Source organism: Pleurodeles waltl, chromosome 6 (genome assembly GCF_031143425.1).
Source record: "Pleurodeles waltl isolate 20211129_DDA chromosome 6, aPleWal1.hap1.20221129, whole genome shotgun sequence".
NCBI lineage: Eukaryota > Metazoa > Chordata > Amphibia > Caudata > Salamandridae > Pleurodeles > Pleurodeles waltl.
The window spans coordinates 213,522,679-213,541,234 of NC_090445.1; the positions used below are offsets into that span (position 1 = coordinate 213,522,679).

At 45.9% G+C, this 18,556-nt stretch overlaps 1 protein-coding gene across 1 annotated transcript in view; it reads right to left on the reverse strand.

Moving 5' to 3' along the window:
- SLC4A1 (solute carrier family 4 member 1 (Diego blood group)) overlaps positions 1-18,270 on the reverse strand; it is a 121,793-nt gene extending 103,523 nt beyond the window's left edge. Inside the window, exons 1-3 of the mRNA XM_069237881.1 lie at positions 18,140-18,270; positions 10,820-10,956; positions 2,230-2,326 (exon numbers count right to left, since the gene is read on the reverse strand). Coding sequence (XP_069093982.1) covers positions 2,230-2,326; positions 10,820-10,846 — 124 coding nt within the window. The 5' untranslated portion in view covers positions 10,847-10,956; positions 18,140-18,270. The remainder of the gene's footprint in view (positions 1-2,229; positions 2,327-10,819; positions 10,957-18,139) is intronic.
- Positions 18,271-18,556: the final 286 nt, after the last annotated feature.

The window sequence follows — 18,556 nt, forward strand, 5'->3', positions numbered from 1 at the left end:
GATTTGTTGGTGGGATTTGGGCTGTTTGCAAATATCAAGCTCTACAGAACTGATCTTGTCTACTGAGTAGCATACGTAAGAATTGTCTGACAGCTTGCAGGAATATGGTTGAACACAGTCACAGTGGCTTAGAAACCTGATATTTGTATTACATGTGACGAGAATGACTTGAGAATTGGGAAAACGTCCTCTTGTCCCTAAGCAAACTGATAAGTTTAATATTTTAAAGATTATTTCAGTAATTCAGCGCAAAGTCCTGTGCCCCTGGGGCACTGCTGAGAGAATCATCAGCTTATTCCTATATAACGGGACATAATACACAATGTTATAGTGTACAGACTGTACATAGATAGCTGTTCTATAATGACGATTGAGTTGTATCTGAGCTCCAGAAGATGTGGCTCAGCCCCAGAAGGTGACATGCTGATCATTATATTTACTGTTCTGTTCATCAATGGATTAAATATATGTCTATGTAATTTCAAAAATATAACTCTGATTGACCCTGAAACGAATGAAGTTTTATTTAATTGTGTCATACTCTGTCTGATTTCCTTCTCCAGGACCGCCTCGCCTAGAATAAGAACAAGCTGTTTGTCCTCACTAGTCCAAGAGAGTCAAGAAGACTCAGATGGAACCTATGTCACTTGTAATGCAATAGTGCCAAAGGCCGTGCGGCACCAGCAGCAAATACCACTTACCCGCATTTGAACTGACCATTAACCACTGACTGCCCATGTCCTGGAGAAAAGGCCTGTCACCTACCACATCTTTGCATAGCAAAATGACTTGTTCACTGACGTAGACTACTGTCCGACTTCTAATCTTGCTACGGACAATTTTCATAAGATGTTGTGGATGCTATAGTTTCTTTGGGAGATTTTCCATTTCAGCTCAAAATTAAAAAACACTCACAGATAAGAGCTTGGTGAAGAAACATCTATTTGTTTCACCTATGACTTCCTTGTGCTTTTGGCCAAGCAGAGTTTGAGAATTATTCTAGTACATGGTGTATGGTGGGTCAATGAAAGATCCAAGTGAAAAAGGACTTAAAGGGTTTAGAATCCAGTAACACCGATGCAGATAATCACAAAACGAAACGATGGAAGAACCTAGTAGTCAGATTCAACAAGTCAATAGAAGGATGGCTAATAATATTTTGCACAATACTTTACATTGCTTATCTGGTAAGTTAGTCACAGATATACTTTCCACGCTAACCCTTGTCATCCCGGGGGATGAGTATGACCTTATATAGGGAGGAAAATATGGCAAAACATATCGACACACATGAAGGGCTTATTAGCGTTGCCCTCTTGATTTTAAACTTGAGTTTGGGGGATTAGAATAAATTTGTTAGGAACTCACACACTCAACATTTTAACTTGCTGTTTTGATAGGTGACATGAGGGTAGGGTAATAGAGACCTGTGGACTACACAGTTGATGAAACTAAAAAGAAAGAGAAAGGGTTGAGCAGAAGTTAAAGAGGAGGGGGGACAGGAACACAACAGTGCCCCTGGCTGACTCACAGACGCCTGCTGTCCACCAACTATAGCTCATCGCTTCAGGGGATGTTAGTTTGTACTCAAGAGTAAACCCAAGAATAAAGCATGAGAAAATAAGTGTGAGGCTTCAATGTTCTTTTTGCACATACATATATCATTCTGCCGCATGTTCTTGACACTTCTGGTAGGATACCCCACAGGGATCTAGGTTTTCATATAGTCATTACTTTCTTTCAAGTTCTGGTCACAGGATTATGCTTCCAGCCAATGAGCTCCACATACCAGACAAGTTCCAGCATGTCTCACCCAATCGGCTCATTCAACATCAACGTAACTTAAATGTCTCCCGATGCGCCAATGCCTCATCATCCTGTGCCCATGCATGGATAAATCAGTGAATGACTTCATGTATATATGAAATGATTTGCATTGCAATACAGCAGCCTGCCACAGTGGTACTGATGGATCTGATACAACCAGGAGGTGTTGGTCAAGTTGAGGTCTCGCTACATGTGTGTGTTGGACTCTATCAAGCACATAGAGTCATAAGGTTTGTTATGTTGATTTGTGGCTAGGCCAGCGTGTTATAAATCCATTAAAAGCACACATACTTACATACATGCATATACAAAATACATACATGTGTAGATGGCTAGCAGCAATGGACTTTGGAGTCGTGACCCAGTGACCCTGTAGTGAGAGAAGCACATCAGTTTACTTACTGGCTTCCTCATCCAGTGATCTCCTGGGCTGCTCGGGAGGCGGGTCCTCAAAGCCCTCTGCGTCCAGCATCCCTTCTAAATCAGCGTCGTAGTCCAGCTGCCAAAGCAAAGGAGTATCCAGAGAGGGTTAGGAACGCCAAGAGATGACTAGGGACTTGTTGATAGACAGGAAGCAGGCACTGGCAAACAGAGATTGATCAGCAGAGAGCAGACAGGCACTGGTGAGTAGACCCTTATCAATACGAGATGGCAGTCAGAGGTGAACTGAGATTAATTAGAGAGAGAAGGTAGTGGTTAACAAAGACTTATTAATAAAGAACAGAGAGTGATCAATAGAGGGGTGGGCACTAGTCAACAGATAATGATCAATATAGAGGCGGCAGGCAGTGGTGAACACAGGCTTGTCCATAGTGAACAGCGACTGATCAATAGAGAGGGGGTAGTCAGTAGTGAACAGAGACTGCTCGATAGAGAGAGGGCAAGCGGTGGTGAATGGAAATAAATCGATAGAGAGAGGACAGACAGCAACAAACAGAGATTTATCTGTAGACTGATCAGGAGAGAGAGGAAAGGCACTGGTAAGCAGAGACTGATCAATAGAGAGGGGTAACCAGTGGTGAACAGAGACTTATCAATAGAAAGAGGACAGGCAGCGGTGAATAAAGGGAAATCAAAAGAGATATGACAGACGGCAGTAAACAGAGACTAATCTATAGGCTGGTCAATAGAGGGTAGGCTCCAGTGAACACAGACAGATCAATAGAGACAGGAGAGGCAGTGGTAAACTACTGAACGTAATCAGGTAGACATTAGTAAACAAATAACATCTATAGGACCCTCTAACCCGAAGATATCAAAGTGCCAGCGGCAAAGACAGGACACGTGGTTCAACAGGGACCCAGAAGAGAAAGGTTTCCAATCTTTTCTTCAACTATGTTCACTCAGTACTCTCAGGTCAATCATGGAGGAGATGATTTCAGCTAAATCTTGGAGGAGAGGGTAGGTGTAGGAAAATGCCACTGTTGGCATGGTCACCCCACACTTTTTTCCTAGTGTGGATGCCAGTTTGATTGGAAGTGTGCTGGGACCCTGCCAACCAGGCCCCAGCACCAGTGTTCATTCCCTAAAACTGTACCTTTGTTTCCACAATTGGCACAGCCCTGGCACACAGTTATGTCCCTTGTAAAAGGTACCCCTTATACAAGGGCCCTGTGCCCAGGGAAGGTCCCTAAGGGCTGCAGCATGTATTATGTCACCCTCAGAGAGCCCTCATTCAGTACATGCACCCTGCCTTGCAGCTTTTGTGTGCTAGTGGGAAGAAAAGTCGACATGGCACTCCCCTCAGAGTGCCATGCCAACCAACCACTGCCTGTGGCATAGGTAAGTCACCCCTCCAGCAGGCCTTACAGCCCTAAGGCAGGGTGCACTATACCACAGGTGAGGGCATAGATGCATGCACACTATGCCCCTACAGTGTCTAAGTCAATTCTTAGACATTGTAAGTGCAGGGTAGCTAAACTGAGTATAAGGTCTGTGAGTTTGTCATTACAAACTCCACAGCACCATAATAGCTACACTGAACACTGGGAAGTTTGGTATCAAACTTCTCAACACAATACACCCACATTGATGCCAGTGTGGTATTTATGGAAAAATGCACACAGAGGGCATCTTAGAGATGCCTCCTCTATGTTAGCCCAACTGCTAGTGTAAGGCTGACCGGTCTTTGCCTTCCAGACAAGTTTCTGACCACATGGGGTGAGTGCCTTTGTGCACTCTGTGGTCAGAAACAAAGCCTGCCCTGGGTGGAGGTGCTTCACACCCCCCCTGCAGGAACTGGCGGTGAGCCTCAAGCCTGGTGTAACAGTGCCCCAGGGTACTCCAGCCAGTGGAAATGCCCCCCCCCGGACAAGCCCCCACTTTTGGCAGCAAGCCCACAAGGGATACTGAGAAAAACAAGGAAGAGTCACCTCCTCAGCCAGGACCACCCCTAGAGCTGAAGTGACCCCCTTCTTGAGAACTCCTCCATCTTGCGTTGGAGGATTAGGACCAATAGGGATGGGGATGTGCCCCCCTCCCAGGAGTGAGTGAGCCCAAGGAGGGTATAGCCACCCTCAGGGACAGTAGCCTTTGGCTACTGCCCCCTGACTCTAAAACACCCCTAAATTTAGTATTTAGGGGCGACCCTGAACCAGCTCTTCAGATTTCCTGACATCCTCAAGAAAGAAGAAGGACTGCTGAGCTGAAAACCCCGCAGAGAAGAGAAGAAGACATAAACTGACTAGGCCCCAACCCTGCCGGCCCGTCTCCTGCTTCAAAAAGCTGCAAAAGAAGAAGCAACACGCTCTGCAGGACTAGCGACCCCTCAAAAGCCTCCAGAGGCCTGCTGTATCACCGAGGACCAAGAAACTCCAGTGGACAGCGGTCCTGTCCAGGAAACCATCTTTAAAGGGACTCCCACCTCACTCCAGAAGTGTGAGTCCAAGCTACTCTGCACCCGCCGCCCCGACCCGTGTCCAGAGAAACCAACTAGCCAGAGAGCATTCCCAGGCGATTCTGACTACATGTCCACCCTGGGCTGACCTCTCCAGAGCCCCACGATGACACTTGTTGAGGGAATCCCAAGGACACCCCTGACCACGACTACCCGGGATGAAGATATCTGTCGCCTGGAGAAGCACTGCACCCGCAGCCCCCAGGCCCGAGAGAAACTGACTACTGGTGCAGCAACGACCAGCAGGCGACACTCACCCTTGCCCAGTTGGTGGGTTGCCCGAGAAGCCTCCCTGTGCCCTGCCTGCAGCTCCTAAGTGACCCCTAGATCCCTCCATAGAGTTCTTTTGGGAACCCGACGCCCTGTTTGCACACTGCACCCGAACATCCCTGTGCCGCTGAGGGTGTGGTTTTTGTGCCTACTTGGGGCCCCTCCAGTGCTTCTTCAAACCCCCATGGTCTGCCCTGTGACAACGAGGGTAGTTACCTGCAAGAAGACTGGAACCGGAGTACCCTCTGTCTCCATAGGGGCCCACGTTATTTTGGCACCTGTTTGACCTCTGAAACTGTGCTGCTGGTGCTGGGTGTTTGGGGTTATCTTGAAGCCCCAACGAGCGGCTACCTATGCCCCGGAGACTGAACCCGTAAGTTGGTTACTTATCTCAAAAACTGTACTTTACTTACCTCTCCCAGGAACTGTTGAAAATTGCAGTGTCCACTTTTAAAATAGCTTTTTGCCATTGTAAAGAAAACTGTGTACATTGTTGATGACATTCAAATTTCTAAGTTTTACTATGCAAAGTACCTTTCATTTAATGTACTTACCTCCTAAATGAATCTTGTGGTTCTAGAAATAAATTAACAAAAGAACATTTGTCTATATAAAAACCTATTGGTCTAGAGTGAAGACATTGAGTGTGTGTTTTCACTTATTGCTTGTGTGTGTACAACAAATGCTTAACACTACCCTCTAATAAGCCTAACTGCTCGACCACACTACCACAAACAGAGCATTAGTATTATCTATTAATGCCTGTCAAGCCTCTATGGGGAACCCCTGGACTCTATGCACACTATATCTCATTTTGATATAGTATATACAGAGCCGACTTCCTACAAGAGGATTCCACCATTTGGCTCTTGTTGACTGGAGGAGCTTCCCCCCAGTGTGGATCGTTTCATCCTGATAACCTGGAGCCAGTTCATACACAGAGAGCTCAATTCTTTGATAAAATCTAGGATATTACTCTGGTGCCCAGTGCAAAGCCACAGTGGGGAAGAATCTTAACGATCATGACCAGGGTGCAAAACGTGATCCTGTTTGCAATGCAAAGCCAGTAAAACCTCTACCAATGAAGTTTCTGCTAGGAGTTCACATGCTCCCAGTAGCTGAGTCCTGTTACCACTTGAGCAGAATAATTCCATATCTTTGCCGGTAACCCAGAATCTTCTTAGGGATGCCTTTAGCGATGATGCCACTGTAATCCAAGCCGAAGCCACTTATAGCTATAATTCATTTTACAGTCAATGACCAGGTGATAGCAGCATCCCCTAGGCTGGAAGTGTGTCTGCGAACTGTCCGGCTTCTTTGAAGATGCCAGAGATCCCCGCAACATTTGCTCAGTGTTGTTGGTGTTTTATACATACCAGCTTTCGCACATTCAATTGCACATCTAATCTCCTACATCAGTGACAGCGTTTACATCATAGTGGTAACCTTCATTTAGGTGAAGCATCAGCGGTGTATAATCAGCAGAGATTTGGAGCCTTACTCCAGTGCCATTACTTTAGGGAAAAATTGGAGGTCACTGGGTAGTTATAGTTAGGACCACATTTCCATTGGAAGGGTATTTTTTGGTTTGTTTATAATTTTGGTGCTCGCCTCACTTCCTTACTGGAAAATTTCAGGACAATCAGTGAAGAGGGACCTGAGAAAAAGGGAGGATCCCAAAGCGCGTTTCCCCTGCAGGAAAATTAGACATAACTACAGTCAAAAGGGCTGAATGGAATTACACCAAATTTGGCAGAAAGCTACATCTCAGTCCAGAAAGCATTTTTGTGATTTTAGTGTTAATTTGTTCAGTAGTTTTTGAAAAATTAGGGATCAAAATCATTGTATATTTCAAGCCGTGGAGCCAACTGATCTCGAGTTAAGATCTGATAGGCTGCCACCACATTATCAAACAACATCAACAAAGATATCTTAGGAGTCAGGGATTCAGTCCTTTGTCCTCTAAAAGAGTTAAACAACAAAACACTAATTAGGGGCAGGGTAGGGATACTCTGTTCCCCTAGACCTGGTGAGGGGTACCAGATGGACCTGCCACTGGGGATAAAATGATTTTGGCCCCTGGGACCCCATCCCCTGGGGTCCAGCTGTATTTGCAAAGGGGAGGAGGGTGCACGGCCCCCTTACCTTGAACCATTAATTGGCCTGGGGACCCCATTTCCCAGGGCCAGTTCGTATGCTATGTTTCAGGGTGACCACCCCCGGGGCATACCAGTTTCCTCGCCCGCACTGGCGGGCAGGCAAACATGTGTTTACTCTCACTTGAAAAATGCTCCCACTCACTGGGAGCGGACTTGAGATTGTTTTTTTCTGCTTGCAGTGATCCAGGCAGGGAAACAGATCTAAATATTGCTTCTGCTCTCAGCGAGCAGCTTTTTAGCTGCTCCCTACGGGTGGGTCCAATGCTAGTTACTGCTGGATGCGGGGAACTGGCTGGGGCCACGGGGCACGTGGCCCTCAACGAAAGTGTGGTGGTGGCCTTTGGTGTGCCCCAGGGCACCCACTCTTTATTGGTCGGATTGCAAGGGATGGGGTGGAGACAGGGAGGGGGTCTGTATGTCCCTCTCCCCTTTTCCATGTGCTGCTGGGCCCCAGGGAATGGGGTCCCTGGGCCCAAAATCAGCCCAGGAGCGGGGCCCTGTGCCCTCCCCCTCTTTAAAACTATGGGCGAGCCCCATGGGTTGGGTACCCAGGGCCAAACGCAGCTGGAGAGGAGGGCCACATGCCCCTCCCCTTTCACATATGTGGCCACCCACTCCCTTAAATATGCTGCTGAGCCTCGGGGAATGCGGTTCCTGGGGCCAAAAGCGACCCGGGGAGGGGGTCCCGTGCCCCCTTCCACAAAAACTGTGCTGGACCCTGGTGGATGCGATCCCAGGGGCCAATACAGCCCAGGGATGGGGGGCCATGTGTCCTCCTCCCCTTAATTTTAATCAGTGGCCCCAGTGATGGGATCCCAGGGCCATAATAGGTTCGGGGGGGGATGCAACCCCCCTCCTCTTTAAAACAAAGGCCCTGGGGTGCCCATGCACGGTGTGGGATTGGCTGCCTTTGGGGGGGTTGGCCACAGGCCAGGCCTTGTGGCCAACCCTCAACTGTGCTTGACCAAAAGCCATGTGCAGCATGGGGTTGGCTGTATGCAGGGGGTTGGCCACAGGGGCCTGGCCTCTGGTGAAACCTCACCATGCACAACCGAATGCCCTGAGCAGTGTGGGATTGGCTGCATGCGGGATTAACATATGTTAATTAAATATTCATTTACGTTGAATAAAACCTAGAAATTCAATGAAAAAAGCAAAGGTTAAAGTAACATTATAGTTAGGTGAAATGTTCAGTTTTAAACACTTAAAATCACTGTAATTCACTAGTTATAGTTATAGTTATCTCAAGTAACTATAACTTGTGCCCTGAGATAACTCTAGCTCGTGCCTTCGCCATACACTGCTAATTACAAGGCACTGCACAACATAGGATCAGCAAACCTCAACCACCGCCCCACATTCTATGTACCCAACAGACATCTTCGCTCCTTCCAGATCGCTCTCGCAGCTATTCCCAAGATCTGGAAAAGTACAGCAAGAGGAAGATCCTTCTCCTATCTGGCAGCCCAGACATGGAACATGCTACCTCTCAAGCTCAGGCAGATCACATCACTGAAGCAGTTCAGGAAGGACCTCAAGACCTAGCTCTTTGGCTGAGCAGCATACCCACAAACAGCGCCTTGAGACTCTATGAGTGATTAGCCGCGCTTTACAAATCTGATTGATTTTGATTGATTACCCTACATATTACATCACTCATGACCTCTTCTTTATCATCACTGATAATATCACTGTGCATTTCGCATTACTTTAACCTTTGGTGTTTTTTTAGTGACTTTGGCCCTCATTATGACTGCGACGGTCTTTTGCCAAGACCGCCACAGCCGCGGCCACCGGAAGATCGCTGTATTGTGACTGCCACTGGATATCCACACCGCCGGCGGTTGGATATCCGGAGGCATTCATCGCGGTGGTCGCAGGTGCTTAGGCAGTTCCATTGCAGGCACCACCATGCCAGAAAAAGACCCACAGAATTACAACCATTAACTCTGTATGGCGGTCTTATGGTGGCGTGGCAGTGCCGGCGGTGGGAACGCCTGGTCCCCTCCCCTCATAGAGGAGCACCTCGTTGGACGAGGTAAGTGTCGTCCGCAAGGGGAGGAGGGTGTGTGAATGGGTGTATGTGTGTGTATGCGTGTAATGAATGTGGGAGGGAGGGAGGAGGAGTGTCTGTGCGTGCGTGTGTGCCTGTGTGTATATGTGGCGATGTCGATGCATGTGTGTATGCATGAGGATGGGGGTGTGTGCATGGGTGAATTTGTAAGGGGCAAGGGTGGGTGTGAGTGAGTGTGTGCAGCTGCGTGTATTTATGTAGTTGAAGGGAGGGGGGTGGTGGGATGGTGAGTGTATACGTGCGTGTGTGCTGTGTATGGGTATGTATGCATGTCTATGGGGGTGAATATTGTGAGTTGGGGTGTGTCTGTGTGTGATTGTGGGTGCATGCATACGTGTGTGCGGAGGTGTTTGGGAGCGTATCCCAGTGACAGGAATGCAAGTGCCTGATGTCGGGATACCTTAATGCCAGCATTTTGTGGCGATGAGACCGCCAGGAAAATGCTGGCAGTGTCCCAAGTCGGAATAACCTTGGCGGTTATCCTACTCCCTCCGGACTGCTGGTGGAAGCCCTCAGACCGGCGGGCCAAGGTAAAGCGGCGGGCTGAGGGCCAAACCGCCACGGTCATGATATGGCAGTCTGCACTGCCGGTCCCGCAGCGGTGAGACCGCCACAGCAGCCCTGCCAGTCCATAGACCGCCAGGGTCATAATGAGGGACTTTGTTTTCTTAAGTGAATTTGACTATTTATACATATACAAGTATACATTTTACATATGTATATATAAATATATATATATGTTAAACAGAAACTGATCAATAGAGAGATAGCAGACTTTGGTAAGCAAAGACTTATCAATAGGAAGTATACAGTAGTAAGGATATATAAAAATGGCAGACAAGTCAAAAGGGCATGGAAAATGTGAAGAGATTGGTAAGCAGCGACTAGCACACAGAGTCAGTACTAGTACTGGCATTACTAATCAAAGACTGGTCAATAGAGAGACTAGCCAGTAGTTGCCATAGAATTGTCAAGGAAAGCTAGTGACCTATCAATACAAAGATGGCAGCAATGCCAACAAAGAAACTGGTTCATGGAGAGAGGTCAAGCATTCGTAAATAGAGAATGTGCAACAGAAGGAGGGTGCAGGAAGGTTTTAGACAGATCATTTAATAAAACCTGGTCATATGAATTGGCAGATCATTATAGAGGGGTCTGACATGGCTAGCGATTGGTCAGTAGAAAGGGCAGGCATTCATAGAAGACAGTAAATAGATTTAGGCAGGCGTCTGTACAGAGACTAGCCAACAGAGAGAGCGCAGGCATGGACATACAGAGATGCTCTGCACATTACTTGGTAAATTGACATTTAAACAGGTAAATATAAGCTATCCTTTCCTGTTGTGGCTACATTCACTTCTGTGTCTGGTACTGTGCAGATCAGGAGTTGTGGGGAGCTAAGGGGATGGGTGTTGGTGTGTCATCAGGCAGTAGGGGCAGTGACTCCGATGGCGTCAGGAACACTTGCTGTTTGTAGAACAGTTATTGTAAATAGTGTCAAAGCATTTTTATTGGCTTGCATGAGGAGCACCCCTAATATTCAATTGAAACCAATGGCTTGAAATCTCCAGTGTAGATCTTTCATCAGCTTACCTGACTCGGCCGGCCTGTGGGCTTCATACTAGCTGCTAGGTGGGGGTCCAATCTCTGTCACTGTGGAAACTTCTCTTTGTACCTTCTTCCCTGTCACCCGGGGTGGATCATCACACGATGCGGAGGACCTGCAACTGCTTCATGGAAGAGACAGAAAGAGCAACCAAGGTGACTCTGACCTGAATGTAAATTATGTCTTAACCACAAACCAACGCATGGAAAATCAAAATAATTCCTAACCATCCCTCATTTGCAAATTTGAGCAATTACATAAATTATCAATTCATGTCAACAATCCAAAAGAAAACATATTTTGTCTGATGTTCAATATATGTATTTGTTTAGGAAGGGAAATGGTCAATTTCACAGCCAGGGAAAGAGTTGACTGAACAAGGAGACTTCCTCAAGTTTGGCAAAGGTGTGAGTTTTGTGGGACAGTAATAGGTGCCGGTGGATCTTAGCAAAGCTGTCAAGATTCTGTTCTACCATTCTACACACTGTAAAATAATTTAATGCATAAGAGCTGTCACAAACAAAGTGACCCCTGGATTGAGGCAGATTATGTGAGGGTGTTGTTGGCCTTTCTATGCTGGTGAGCAGTTATAGGGATGCAAGCTGGTCCCTGAGGCCTCCTGATTGAGCCGCGACTAAGGCAAAAACTATGTGGTGGTAATGTAATGTGTTGAACTACACCACCTTCCATGTGCCTGACGAAATGCCTCATGTAGAACATCTCCACGGATAAGTGCCACTGTGTGATGCATGCCCGCTCGACCTTTAACCTCTCTCGTCAATGTGATAAATAGGGTACCAGCTAGTAGTAGCATAGTATGCACACCACCGAATTGGAAATGGGTGTGTGGCTGTGAATTCTGGGACTTCATTTCTGCAAAGCCTATAAAAGATATCACAAAAGTCATAAAATGTGCAAGTATTCTTTTTGAAATTGGCAAATATTCTTGTTAAGTTTCAGAAGAAGAAGTAAAACTCCTGAATATTGAACAGTTGAACATTTTATTTTCAGGAAAATAAGTGAATCCTCAACAGTTTTTTTCCACTTAATTGTCTGAGGCAAAACCTGCATATATACTTTTTCTGGTGGGAGAATCGCCGTCAATAATGGGAAAACTTTGCAGTTGTGTGACGAAAAAATTTACATTTAGAATCTGATGATAACACAAACAAACCAACCTAATTATGCTAGCAAAATTACAATTTGACAAATCCCAGAACTGAGCAGAGACTACACAATCATTTTAAACTGAATGACTGAAAATGTGATATTTTAATTATTGTCTGTTTTTGAGATGAGAGGTATAGGAAAATGCTCCAGTTTCTTAAGAGAGTTCTCAAACTAGAGAAGAATCCATTAATGAAATTCCCTCAACCATGTAATCCCCATGGTGTAGTAGATTCCATCTGGGAATTCTCCTCCAGATTTAACAGAAGATGAGCTTGTTACCTGTTCATGAAAGGAGTGTAGTGAGGATGGCAAACCATTATCCATCTATGTGACCTATGGAGGCCTGGTGAGCACTCTTTCCATGTGGATCTTAAGTCATTGTTACCCCATTGTACCTTGGTGATCAGTTTCAGAAAATCACCTCAAACTCTACAGAACCACATGCCTAAATACAATTTAGTTTTGTAGTGTGTGAGATTAGCCACTTCCTCAATCATATTCCAAAGCTGGCTACTCTTGCGCCTTCTCTGGCATTGAGTTGACACTGCAACCACCAATGACTGTGCTTTTTCCATCAGAGGCTGAAACTCTTCGCTTTGGAAACTCTTGTGCATGTGGAAAAATGAGATAACAGACAGGGGATGCCCTTTCCGTTGCGTGTGAGGCGTGGCATGGAAATTGATTTCCATTAGGTCAGCAGTTTCCATGCCCCTTTCCACCACATGAGGCCCCTTGGCACAATATGATTATGTAACACCCCCAAGAGATGTGTGGCTAAGACAGAGAGTGTAGAAAGCCAGAGGAGCCTCTACTACGTATTAGGACTTGAGTCCTAATTGAGATTCTTGTGAGACATCCTGTAGGCTAAGGAGGTGCTAGCATTGCAAACCATTTACACCAGGGCTAGAAAAGAAAGGGATGGTGGAAATCACCATTGGAGATGCCATTAATGATCTAGGCCAAATCTATCTTATCTTCTCATGGTTCAATTGCTCAGCCAATCAACAGAAGTTCTTACAAGGGAGAAGTCCTGTGCAACAGTGTGCATTACTGTCAGTAAACGATTTAAAATAGATAGACTGCCCCATGTCCACCACCGTGGAAAACCTCCGGGGAAAATCTAGTGATGCTCTACTCTGCATAATAACCGCTATGCAAATGATTCCTATTTAAGTCCATTGTATGAAAATACATATCATGTGGATAACCTAAATAACTGGACTGGATCTTATGATCTAATGTTGGCCAAACCTGAGTCAATAGCTACCCCCATATATTATTCACTGTATGTGTGTCTCACCCGTGAAGTGCAGTTTCACTTCTAGTCTGTTGAATGCACTACTGACTTGTATGTCTCACACAAGGGAGAGATCAGTTTCTAACAGACTTTTGGAATCTTCAAATCACTTGCCCTTTAAGTACAGCAGAACAGGAGAGGACAATATGCCAACTGGACCACTTTGGAGGGCATAAGTGTCTTTGTTCAAGAAGATCGCATACAGTCGAGAGCTGCACGAAGGCTCCTATGCTCTACCTCTTTATTTCTATCTCTCCATGCCCTACCACATATACTATTGTCAACCACAGTGTGTCGATGTAATACAGCAAGGGATGTGCTTGGAATAATAGAGTCCAAGCACAGCCCGGTTTAGCCTCTTGAAATGAGTCGATGGCAATGTCATGTTATATCATTTATGTAGTCATATGACACACAGTGTCATATAGTGTCCTCTAAGTATTGTGGGCATGGTATTGAGAAACACGCCCACCAAAGTATGTCTGAGCTGGCTTTATTAATATAAAAAGATGAGGACTGACCATATGGGCTTAAATCTTGGTGGTGAGGGTGGGAAGGGAAGTGCACATAGCAAATTATATTTTGTTACATGTGAAAAACGGATAGCTGCGCTGACGACTCCTAGTGCTACTTGGAGGGGTCTCCCATACGGAGCTGCACACGAGGTCCTATTTATCATTCACCAAATACCTTAGGAAGCAACAGCCATACAGTCATGTGCAACATGGATACACAGCAGTAGAAAATGTTTCAAACTTTGCTTTCCATATTAAGAGAAGATGCCAAATGTCGATTTTGATACCGTTTGCAAAGTTCGCTGAGCATACCAGCTTTGTCTTGTTCACTTGAGGGAGGGGTTTTCTGTGAAAAAAACATTTTGCTAGAGAACTTTGTCATAACATTTTTTTGCCATGAATACTGCCCTACTGAAAGAAATGTATTTGTTTTTAACACCCTCCTCATCCCTACTGTCAATTAATGTTTTCTATTGCTATTTCCACAGGGTTGAACAGGAAAACATTTGCTACTTTTCACATGAGGATGATAGCCCTGGTGTAACTCGTACCCAACAAGCTTCACAATAGAGGGAAAGTCCAAGCAGCAACTACTGATCTTTGCTGATAAAGAGACTTGCCCAACATACTGGCTCCTTCTAAGCAAATTTATTGAGCTATGTTTACTGCCAATGTCCTAATCCATAGCCCAAAGCCATCAATAGAAGAGCCATCCATTGATGATGGAAGCCCCTGACCAGAGGCTGCGTAGATTAAGATCAGCATGTGTGCACTTCCACAGAACGCTGATCTCTCTTTATATTTTATCTGTGCATCCTCCAGGTTTAGTCTCCATAAGTTATATGTATATGAATTTAAAAACATTCAACCAGAAAAGGCACCTGATACCATCATCAACACATCCTACTGCTCCTGTCTGCACATTCTCCAAAATGTGAGAGCTCTTGCTGTGCCGTTGACCCTGCACAATCAAGCAAGACGCTCTCTGGCCCTCCTGGATCCCTCACTTGAACATTCTTCGTAAGATACCCTCAATCAGATGATATTCTGATAGGTCCCATAGGAACCTTCACTTGAGTAAGACTGCGGGGCTGTGGCCAAGGGATAGTCTGGTAACCCCCCATTGAACCCTTCCCTCAAGCAAGAGTCTGTAAGGCTCTGTTAGACCATTTCAATCAAAGAATATTATTTTAGGCCCCAAAGGAGCCTTCCTTCGAGCAAGACCCTGCTAGGCTCACCCTCAAAATAAAACCCCATCTGTGAACTTAACCAAGGGGCATTCTGTCAAGCCCCTTTACTCCCTCATTCCCTACATACACTGCGAAGCTCCATCCTTAGTCATAGAATATCCTCTAATATTAATTCACGCTTTTTAGGCCCACATACAGCCCTCATCCAAGAGGTACTTTGCCGGGACCTTTGGATACTGTCCACAGATTGAGAGTCTTCCAGGCTGATTGATACCCCTCAATCAAGGGGTAGCCTACTGGACTCCATTAAGTCCCATTACACGAGAAAGACTCGACCAGTCCCCCCCCTTAGACTACCTCAATCATAAGGGATGTTTTTTAATGTTGTTTTGGAGACCCCTGTCTCATTGAGACCTATCTGGCCACCTTGGCCTCCCTGAGTTAAGTAAAACTCCATTAGACTTATCAAGCTCAAGCACTCCACCAGGCTTCAAAGACCAAGTCAAAAGCCACTCTGCCAAGGGCCCTCTCAGTTGAGCAGCCAGTAGTCCAGTTTACTGTCTCACTAAAAGCAGATTGTTCTAGACACACTTATATCCCTTGCGCAAGAAAATTTCTTTCTAGCCTGTTGCACCCTGTTACTCAAGCAAGATTCTGGCATGCTACATAGGAGCTCTCACTCGAAGGAGGGTGGTAGACATAATGGGAAACCTCACTCAAGCAAGGCACTGCCAGACTTCTTTGAAACCCTTACTCCAAACGTACACTGCTGAACTTTGTTCTCAATCAAAGAATTTTCTGTGCTATTGATGGACACTCTTACAGGCTCAGTTACACCCTTCAATCGAGGGACAGCTGTGTAAGGCAATCCCTCGATAAGCTCATTTACAAGTGTAGTCTATCAGTCTATATTATATTTCACTCTCTTGGGTAAGAGTACACCAGGTTCCATTAGACCGCCACCATTGGATGCCATCTTCTAATCCAACCGCCTCCATCACTAGAGTTATTTTTTTAAGTTTGACTTGGCCATCTTTTTCTAATTCAGATCTGCTCACACAATCAGGACACTCTCAGATCCATGAACCTTTGGTTAATTAGTGACACTCCTCCTGCCTTCAAAGATCACATTAAATTCGGTTTACTGTCTCACTAAAAACAGATTCTTCTCTGCACTTTCAGACCCCTCACTCAAGTAAAGCTCTATACGTCCCATCACAGTCAGTGACTCAAACAAAACTCGGTCTGACCTCATACGTACCATCACTCGACTCTAGACCCTCATAGACCTCATGGGAACCCTCACTCAAGCAGGATACAGCCTGACTCATAGAACCCTGACTTTGTGCATAACTCTAACTGGCTCATCACACTATGAAGGATGCAAGGCCCTGCCAGGCCTCAAATTCCTGGCACAGTCTTGGTCAAGCCAGGGTTCCAATGAGGGTTCTGATGAGACCTGAAGAGTCTTGTTGAGTCATACAGTGTAACAGGTCAGATGGACTCATAACACCCTTACATGAGAAAGAATCTGCAACGCCTTATAGGAACCCTCACTCAGGCGTGACTCCTGCCCCAGTAGACCGTATGACTCAAGTGAAGCTCTCCTGGTCACATCAGAAGCCTCACTGGATCAAACCTCATCGCGGCCTTTCAGAATCCTCGCTTGAAGAAGATTGTGCCAGGCCTCTTATGAACCATCACTTAAGCAAGATTCTGTCAATATAAGACCTTTGTCTGTTTCTACACTCTTGAGATCCAAGCCCAGGAATCTACTTTAGACACAGATGGCACCACTCCTTCCCACAGACCGGCTTTGAAGTTTTCTTCTGTCTTTCGCATACATCCCACTAAGTATTTGCACAGTGCTGAATGACTGATGAATATTACAAATGAAGTACTCATATTAATTAAACAGTGATGGCGTGGGCGATGATTCCATTTTGAAAGTAAGAGGCCCTCACTGAACAACAATAATGAACTCTGTCATGTTTTATTTTAAAGGTATACACTACAAGTGTAGGTACGCTGAAAGCATACTGTGTGGAAGGAAGTGTCAGATTCGGAATGAAAGAATCAAAGGGGTAGTCGGAGGTTGAGGCACGGTGAAGAAAATGGCCACAGTATTCTATTTAAACTGCCCCCACAGCTACATAAAGTGAGAGACCTCAATGTAACATTCACCTTTGAGCTCTCCCTCTGCATGCTCAACATTATCCTTGAGATAGCGCTGTGACATCCTAAAGCCTTCTTGGCACCGTTGCCGAAAAATATTACTTGCAACATGATTGTTAGCTTTTCATTAACACGCTCACATTTTCTTTAACCACCACCTCGCCGTCAGAATAAGAAACCGCACTGCTTGACGGTCCAATAAGCACTTTATCTGGGTTTCAATCCTCAAACACAATTTTCTCAGGCAACAGGAGTCTGTGTAACGCTCCATTAAATAGTCATACATGATACTAAACTTGTTTTAATGGAGTGCATGCTGCCACAGCCTTGCAGAGTTAGATTTCTGTAAATGAGTAGGATGAGAAGCTGTGCCTATCCACCGGTTTCATACTTGGCCCTGCAGATGTTATGCATGACCCTGCATCAGGCACGTTAGCACACTGAGCTGGCTTGCTGGTTGCACTATACCCTCCAGTGTGTGTTCGTGTAGGCCTTGTTGAGCTCGAATGGTTTCTAGCCTGCTGGATGAAATATTGGGCTGTCATCGGCCTATCATGACCATTCAACACAGCAGGAGAAGCCTGGAACAGGCTCAAAGAAATCCCAAGTTGTTCCATGTGAGGTCAGAAAAGCTCTTGCATTCTCGCTCCTTATAGTAAGATAAGAAAAAAACGAAAAGTGCTAGCATGAAAAGTAAAAAAAAAAAATAGACGAACTACTCAGACTTGACCTGGGGCAACTTGCCATCTCTCTCTTCTATACAAACACTCCAGGCATCAGGTGTGGGAGAAATCCCTCAACTCATGTACCATGATCTACCTGCTTTATGCTTCTCTTCCTTGTTACCCTCACCTCACTTCCTGCTTCTACAAGCTCCCCCAGTGTGCCAGTTCTCAGCAGCAATATAACACACCTGGTTTCTGCACATCCGTAGCAAAAATACAAGGCAGATTCACATACCTGATGATGTCCAGGCCTGGGGAGGCGGTCAGCACTCAAGGTCCTCGGTCTCTCCTGCTACCACAAAAGCGCCACCAACCAACTACCTCCTGCACCTCTGCAGAGTGTGAAATCCCTGAGTCAGCCCCCAGGTCCCTAATCTCTTCTACCACCAGCTCCGCATGCCCAGCCCACCCAGTCCAAGTTCTCTCCACTACCGCGTATGCGCCATGTTATCAGTCAAGTGCAGCTGAGGCCCAGTGGGCTTTCCCTCGCTCTCTGTAACGGCCCTTACCCTCGGCTCAACCAACCTTCAACTTTGAATTTTGGGCATCTCTATGGTGTCACCAATTACACACACGAAGTAGAGGTTAGACATCCCTTCCACTTTCATCACCGTGAGTTGGAGGCCACTTGAGGGCCTGCCACACGTCAGGA